At 45.8% G+C, this 7959-nt stretch overlaps 1 protein-coding gene; it reads right to left on the bottom strand.

The window, feature by feature from the left end:
- Positions 1-2620: 2620 nt before the first annotated feature.
- On the bottom strand, positions 2621-4922 carry GSTUM_00010176001 (uncharacterized protein). XM_002841115.2 has 3 exons: positions 4525-4922; positions 4218-4442; positions 2621-4127 (listed from the first exon to the last, which is right to left on the bottom strand). The coding sequence occupies exons 1-3, from the start codon at positions 4600-4602 to the stop codon at positions 2736-2738; spliced, it is 1695 nt and encodes a 564-aa protein (XP_002841161.1). The 5' UTR covers positions 4603-4922; the 3' UTR covers positions 2621-2735.
- Between the last annotated feature and the right edge of the window lie 3037 nt (positions 4923-7959).

Here is a 7959-nt window from a genome sequence, read left to right as displayed (position 1 = left end):
TATGTTCCGGTCAGGAATAATATATAAATAAAATATGAGAACATTGAGAAAGGAATAATGCCCTGTTCGGCATGGCAAAAATACTATCGTATTTCCACTTTTATGGCGTATTTTTACTTCATTGTTTTTGTTTGAGCATGTGTTCAGCATGTCACAAATACTACAGTATTTTTTTTTAAGAATATCATGATATATCATACCGTTTTATCTCCTTCCTATTAAATCTACTAAGAGGGTAACTTATAGCAAAGGGAAAAGTGGTTGTTTTTAGGTCATAATAATAATATTATGGAAGAATCATGCTGTAGATTTCAAGTAAACTGTTCCTTCCCATCCTTGCTCAGATTTCCCTTTATTGAATTAGTATCATCAGAATGCAAAAACAGTAAATCTTTTCATATTCTTATATCTTATATATCATAATATCACCCATCCACGAAAAATATAATTTGTACGATATCATACTCGAGCACTATACTTGTATCATAGCTCATCTCAACAAAGCTGCTGGGCCCGATATCGAGTGATCGATCATGAGCATTTATACCATTCTAACACGGCTTCTTACGAAGGAAAAAGGGAAATTCCCGTATGATATAAAATCGAGACAGCCTATGCTGCGGCGAATCTATTCGTCAAATCTTTTTTACACAGCTCCTATTTCCGTCCCCACCCCTACACCTTCTTCCATAGCGCAAACTCCATCTGACCGTATATGGAGAGAAAGCGATAACCTCCTCCACGCTGGCGGTATCTCTACGACTTTCATAGGACCCCATTCTCGAGAAACGGATAGGAATTATCCGGCACATCTCTAGGCTTCACCGAACAGGTCGAGCCCCCCCCCTGCTCCCCAACGTGCAACCTAATCCGTCTTCACTGCGCCTTTGTTCTTAGATTAGACTAGTTTAATGGCACCGAGTACGAGCTGGTATCATACAGTAACGATTGCGGCATGCCCAGTGCTTCACCAGTCGCCCATATCAAACATGAGAGGCAACAACAATGTCATGTAGGTAATGTCGACATCACCGCAGTTGAACGTACAGTACATGACCCAAAACCATACCCAATGGCAAAAATGGAGAACAAGAAAAGTCGATGAGAGAGGTCAAAATGAAAAATCTTAGACAACGATATCAGCAAAATGGTTAAGAAAATATAAAAACCTATACAAATCTACATCCCTATCAAGTATTCCGTTAACCCCCCCTCCGGCGACTCTCCCCACTTCCCATTATCATACCCTCTCACTGAGCAACGTGAATTCTGCAGTGCCATACGGCCATGGAGGCAATTAACTTCATGCACTTTGCTCCCCTCACATCCACTTTACAAATATATAGTCACAGGCACAAGCCGAAGCCGTCGGCCAATCAATAACAAACATCATAGCCCCACTTCCCGTTCCCCCCTTTCTTCCACTCCACCCCGCTCGCCGAGATGCCCCAACGTTTTCAGCACGGATGTGTCCGGGAACAGAAGGAAATTGCAGGGCCAAAGACCCGATTAGTTATATCCCAAATAATCGCATTCGAGCCCAGCGGTCCAGCGAATATCAAATATTAGACCACCGTAGAATCCCAACCAATTGAACAATGTGCTACGTCGTTGGAGTTGCCCCCTGGTAAAAGGTCTAGTTGTTTTTTCCATCTTTTTATTTTACATGTCTCAGAGGGGCTTCGCAGCTCTTCTTTTGCCGTACTTTTCGCACCCATCTCCAAAGCAGGGAGATTTCGACCGCATAGCACATTGTTCGATTATTTGAGATTTTAGGGTGGAAGGTATAAAGCACGATACCAGAGGAAAGCGGATCGGGAACGGTTGAAGTGAGGTCACCGGGGGACGCAAAAGGCACCATCCGACTGACCAATCCCCGGAGGAAAACTCCCCCGGTCAGGCCGAAGTCCGAGTGTTTTAAACATTCCCCCACCCAGGAAACCCGGCGTCATACGAAATCACTTGCTTAAAAGCATCACCACCTCGGACTAACACGGCCACAACAAATCCCCCCGGAGGGAGGCGCAAACCCCGCATCCAAAAGAGAGTCGCAGCGCAGGTTCCCCATCCATCCTACCCAGAAAAAAGTCAAGAGATAGCTTCCACAATCCCAGTGTATCCCTACCCCAATCTTTGACACCACATCGTCGGGCATTCACATCAAGTAATAGGCGCGTGCCCTCCCAACCAGTAGAGAGAAATCCCCCAAGTTACACCCTGCCACCCCCACACTACGATACCACACCACCCCGGCAAGACAAAATCACACCCCGAACGTACCCGCCATCACCAGAATGGTCTATTGAATCGACAAAGATCGGTGGCCCGTGAGCCCAGGTTGTGGATATGGGCTGGGGGGTTCCTGAGGTGCACACTGAATGGGTTGTCGTGTTTCTCACAGGATATCGGGAAAACTATGCGGGCAGGTGATTACCCGAGTGATATTTCGTGATTACTTGTGTGAGGATTGCTGTGAAGGAGGATGAGGAGTCGGGAGCTCGGAATCGCCATATTGTAGCCAATGGATTCATTTACCTGACAACCAATGCCGCGCGTGGCCAAGGGTTATGCGTATTGCACTAGTATCGTGATCACATGCTTCAGGTTTGAAAGTCCAATGTCTCAACTTGACCAGTAGTTTATATTACGTGACCTCGCCTACAGCGATTCTACCCCTCCGCCTACTTACACATACACAAATTTAATCCGCAGCTATATATACATCCCAACCCAACCTAATAATGCACAACAACCGGCGCCTCATACTCTTTAAACGGAGACTTACCATAACCCGTATTAACCACATAATTCACTGGCTTGGCCTCCATCTCCTCCTCCGCCTCTGTCTTCGCAGCCTTCCACCTCTTCAACCTTCGTTCCCTACATCCCCGAACCCACTCCTCCCTGCTCCGTCTCCTCTCGGCCAGTATCTCACTAGTGTAGCTATCCTTCTGCTTCTGTCTGATCGCGCACGCCGCCCGCGCGAGTTTGTCTACGCGGATATTCCCGCGTATGCCCGCATGGGACCTGACCCATTCGAGCGCGACATCAATGCCGTGTGTGTGGTGAAGGTCTTTCATCTGGGCACGGCCACGGAGGGCAAGGTGGCTTCCAGGGCCGATCGTGCCACGAGCCATCACGCCGAGAGCGGCCTGACTGTCAGCGCATATGGTCAATTTCTTCGCCCCGCGTTCGCGAGCTACACGACCGCCGAGGCCTATGGCCTTCCAGATGGCGTATAGCTCCGCGTCGTATATTGTCATTCTCGTACCAAGGCCATACATCTTTTTGATTTCGCCCCCCCGAGAGTCGGCTTTCCGCCAGACTGCTGCGCCAGCTTCCAGGCCGTTTTTACTGCCGTCGGTGAAGACGACAACTTCTCTGCCCGCTTCTAAGCGCTCCTTTGTGACCGCTTGGGCATTGCTGCGGGACTGTCGGGCGGCAAGCAAAGAGACTAGTGGAATGATGTTTTCTGGTGGACGGTATTGCTTGTTGAAGAAGAGGCCACTTTCCCGTACCGTGACTGCTGCTTCTCGGGTTTTGAAGAACAGGATCATTGAACGGAAGCCACGCTTGGTGGAAGCCATTTCTTTGACGTTCCCGATCCACCGGGCGTCCACCACCGTCACGTCTTCGGGGTCCCAGGGATTCTCAGTATACAATTGCTTGATAAAGTCCTTCGCTCCAGCATGTGCGAACCCCCGGCAGCTAACGCTATGGACTACTAGGCCAAAGCTCTTCCGAACGCCCCCACATTCGTTGGTCTCAGGAGGTGACCCGCCGGAGAGCAGTGATACCCAGGAGGAATTCTTCATGGCGGTGAGTTTTTCCTCCTGACTACTAAAGACAACTTCGAACCCACCGCCCTGTCGCCGGATATCCACTGCCCGAATCCCCTTTAGAGCTTTTTCGCGGGAAGAAGAGAGAACAATCGCCATATTTATCAGTCGAATGGCAGCGAGAGTGTCGGAGCTTGCGTCCAACTTTGGCAATAGACTAGGCCTCTCTTCCAATTCGGAAATCTTCGCAGAGCTTCTGGGAACCATTCTGAGCTGCCGTGGAGATGAGAAACCAGTTCTCCGACTCGGAGGTCTGGTCGCGAGATTTGTTAGCCGAGCGATAGAGATCTAAATCCCATTAGCCACATACCCATCTCAATCCCGCCCCGCCCGGTTCCCAACTTCCCATCTCGACGAGCGAGAGAGAAAAGTACGAACCTGAGCATGCCCTTCCTCAACCCCCACCAATTTTGGCCAATACTCCCCCGCCTCCAACCCCGCCGATGACCCCCGCTTCGTCCAATCAACCGGTCTCCACACCATACTCCCACCCTCCTTATTCTCCATCTCCTCTCCCCTCTCCCCTCTCCCTTTCCTCTCGTCAATCGTCTGTTTGTTGGCATTAGTTCTGCCCCTCAGACCACCTCTCGGCACTGCCAACGCCTTCCAACATTAGCCCCCCATCATCCCTCGTATCATGGCCAAAATCACTCATCCGTGATGATGATCATCAAACTTCACCTACCTGCTTGACAGCAACCTTTTTGGCCAAAAGCCTAGAAAGTACGCCCCGGGGGGCACTGACGATGGGGATCCGCGGCATTTACCTGGATAAGGTTGCGGTGGCCAACCTAGTTTCAGGTTCGGGGAGCAAGAAGGAGATGATAGGTTGGAGTAGGGAAAATTCCCTGGTAAAGTTCGGCTTAGTGCTTGGGCTGGTGTATTGCCAAGAGTTCATGTGATTTTCTTGATTGATTGATAACGGGAGATGCCGGGCAGAAGTGCTATGATCGGGCTGAGGTCAAGTCATCATTGGCCAGAGTGGGTTTTGGAACTCTTGAGGGAGAAGTGAGTTTGAATCGCTGGGGAGAAAGTGGAATGGGGACAACCGGATTGGACGGGAGTGATCTTTGTGGAAGTTGCGATGTGCGATGCGGTGTACTAGTACAAGTATGATATCATGAAAACTATGATACAGTAAGCCTCTCTCCCTCACCGGAGCGCAGCATCATGGAGTTCATGATGAGTTATTCGCAGCAAAAGTGTAAAATACCACACGCAGACCAAAACCACCCTTACCGTGAACACAACAGTTTACCGGTATCGCACTGCCCGCCTGTTCCGCCCGTCAAGTCAGCTGTATCCTACAAGTAGACTACATGGGTAAGCGTGCAACCCACCCTTGCGCAAGGACCCCGCCCCCTCCGGACAAACCACCGTAGACTGACCGATATGGCAATTTAGATATCAATAATATTATTATGATACCCTTGACTGATAGGACTGACAAACGAAGCGAGAACCCAAACCCCATCCCAGTGTAACCCCACCAAATCCGATCGGAGAAGAGAAGAACCGTAAACCCGAGTGATCTTTTACGAGGAGGGTCCGAAAGCGGTGCCCTGGATGCCTCTTTGGGGCGCGTTAGGATCCTTTTTTTTTTTGATCCTCCCGAGCAAACAACAAGTTCTTCCAGGGGCTGCGCACCATGACCTGGTGCATTGTTGCCACCCATCACATCGCGGCAGCTACCGAATCGCCCATCATTTGGCATTAAGGGCACTCCACAAGCCTGGCAACAGAAGAAACATGCCCCGGCGGTTTTCTATACAAACCACCACTTTTCATACATGCCTATTAACTCCATAAAAAATTTATTGATAGAGAGCTTAATCCAAAGATTCACATAGTTAAATGTCAGACTATAGAAATGGTTCAGAATTCTGAAAGGCTTATACTGGAAGTACAATGAGGTAGGAATGTGTCCTGGAGAGGGCCGAATAAATTTTTAATGAAGGCAATGACAAAATTCAAGCCAAGACAGCCAATTTGTATGGGATTTTGCATAGCAACCAATGATAGCAAGCAAGCATACATACTACAACTCCTGAATAAAACCAACGAAGTTCTGGCAATGTGTTTGAGTTGTGACTGTAACCAATGTTAATAACTTCTAAGAACTGAGAAGTAGGTGGCAGCCACTGTGAGTTCTGTAGATAATACAGTACTTGTGCTAGGGTTAGGGTAAAATCCTCACAGACATAAAAAGGAAAAGTTAAAAAAGTCTTTGCATACACTAGTATTTGATAATAGTAGCAGTAACTACTTTTGGCAAATTAGGTATTAAAAGGCATCTACTTTAAATTAACTAACATAAATAAAGCCTGTGATACCAGATATGGTGAGTACATTTAAATGAATCTCTATTAGATCTTAAATAGGGTAGGGTGTCATACTACATCTTAGCATAATAATAGTAAAGAAAGGCTAAAATCTCGATAAAAAGAGAACAGAACAAATGATACATTTAGGATTAGTTCCATTATGCTTCACTTGACAAGTAGCTGAGGAGACTTAGAAAATCTTCCACAATATAAGACATGTAACTGGTACAGGTACACGGTTATTGGTTTTGATTTATGTTTTGTTTTAAGTATCGCTTTGATACTTGGTTTTATTTTATGTTTTGTTTTAAGTATTATTTTAATACTTAAGTTGTTTTACCAAAGTGTATTGCTTGATACTATTGATTAGTATTATTCATGCTAGAAATGAACAGATTTGTATACTTAAAGACAGCATGATTCCACGATGGAAAGACAGACTTTGACAGACAATATTTCAATATACCTGGTTGAATAGTTACTCCTTTATTTTCTCAGTACACCTTTGAAGCCTCCTTTAGTTCTCAGATCTTGTCACCTTTCTGGTAGAGCAAGCCACCTGCCAACTATCTATCGTACTAATTACTGATAATGTGATTAGTACCTTATGAACATATTACAATTTTTTTAACCTTATCAAGTAGTTAAGAACCTGTCTCCAGATTTAGGCCTAATCAACCTATTGACATTCATCTCAGAATACTAGCAGAGAGACGCGGCAGAATCACAGTACATTTAGCTTCATCTTAACACCAACATAGAGTCATTGACGACCAAGAGTGGGAAGAAGATTTTAGGGCAAGACCTTTCAAGGAAGAAACAACCCCGATACTCTGCTAAAGAGCTAGAAGAACCTGCAAACAGGGAAGCCCCATGACCTCCAATAGGATTCCCACCTACTTCAGCAAAGAAGTCTACTTCTGAACTGTCAAACGATCCTGAATCCAGTGGCGAATCAGATATGGCTACTACAGGAGTAGGGACTTTGGGAGGAGAAAAGTCTAGGGCATGGCCTGAAGAAGAAGAACCTGAATTACCTGATCTACTTAATTTCAAGCTCTACCTCCCATTGAAGTTCACAGGAGAAAGGAAAAACCTCAAGCCTGAAGCTTTTGACTTATTGGTAACTGAACTCATGCACTACCTTCTCTTACAAAATTTAGACATAGAAAATCCTATATCTGAACTATATATAGGATTATTCTGTAAAGGAAGTGCAACTAATTCATACCACTAATGCTACAAGGAATATAGAGGAAATGCAAGGCTGAGGAGACCTACTGTACTGGAATACCTCAAGAATCGGCTTCAATCTTCCATCACAAATGACTTACTATACAACAGGTTCAATCAGCTTCACCAAGTTAATATCAAAAAAATCACTGATGTAGCTACAGATCTCCTGATGTATAAAAAAAGAATGAAGAAAGGAAGCATCTCCAGTAATATCCTTAAGTGACGATTCTACAACGCCATGCACTCAACTCTCCGATGAGAGTTAGAGTTACTGGAAGAAGAAGGCGATATTATGTCAATAATAATCGCAAGAGCAGAGTGAAAGAATGCTATCCTCTATGAAACTAAGACCTACACGATACAGGCATCCTCTAGCAGTAATTGATAACTCTGACACAAGCACTCCAACAACTCTAAAGAACCAATATCCTGAGCATTCAAGAAAAAAACAAAGTCCACCAAGAAATTGTGATGCCAGAAGGGTGAATACTTTGATTGCAGAAAAACTGGACCTATGGCAAAGAATTCTCTTACCAAGAAAGGCAAAAGACAAGCAATTA

The sequence above is a fragment of the Tuber melanosporum genome (genome assembly GCF_000151645.1).
Source record: "Tuber melanosporum whole genome shotgun sequence assembly, scaffold_67, strain Mel28".
NCBI classification, from domain to species: domain Eukaryota; kingdom Fungi; phylum Ascomycota; class Pezizomycetes; order Pezizales; family Tuberaceae; genus Tuber; species Tuber melanosporum.
Note: the sequence above shows the minus strand (reverse complement) of the source record. Positions and strands in the feature narration are given on the sequence as shown.

Coding starts and splice junctions, on each gene's coding strand:
- GSTUM_00010176001 (XM_002841115.2), bottom strand. CDS start 4,602: ATGCCGCGGATCCCCATCGTCAGTGCCCCCCGGGGCGTACTTTCTAGG. Junction 4,443..4,524: donor AAAAGGTTGCTGTCAAGCAG/GTAGGTGAAGTT, acceptor TAATGTTGGAAG/GCGTTGGCAGTGCCGAGAGG. Junction 4,128..4,217: donor TTGAGGAAGGGCATGCTCAG/GTTCGTACTTTT, acceptor AATGGGATTTAG/ATCTCTATCGCTCGGCTAAC.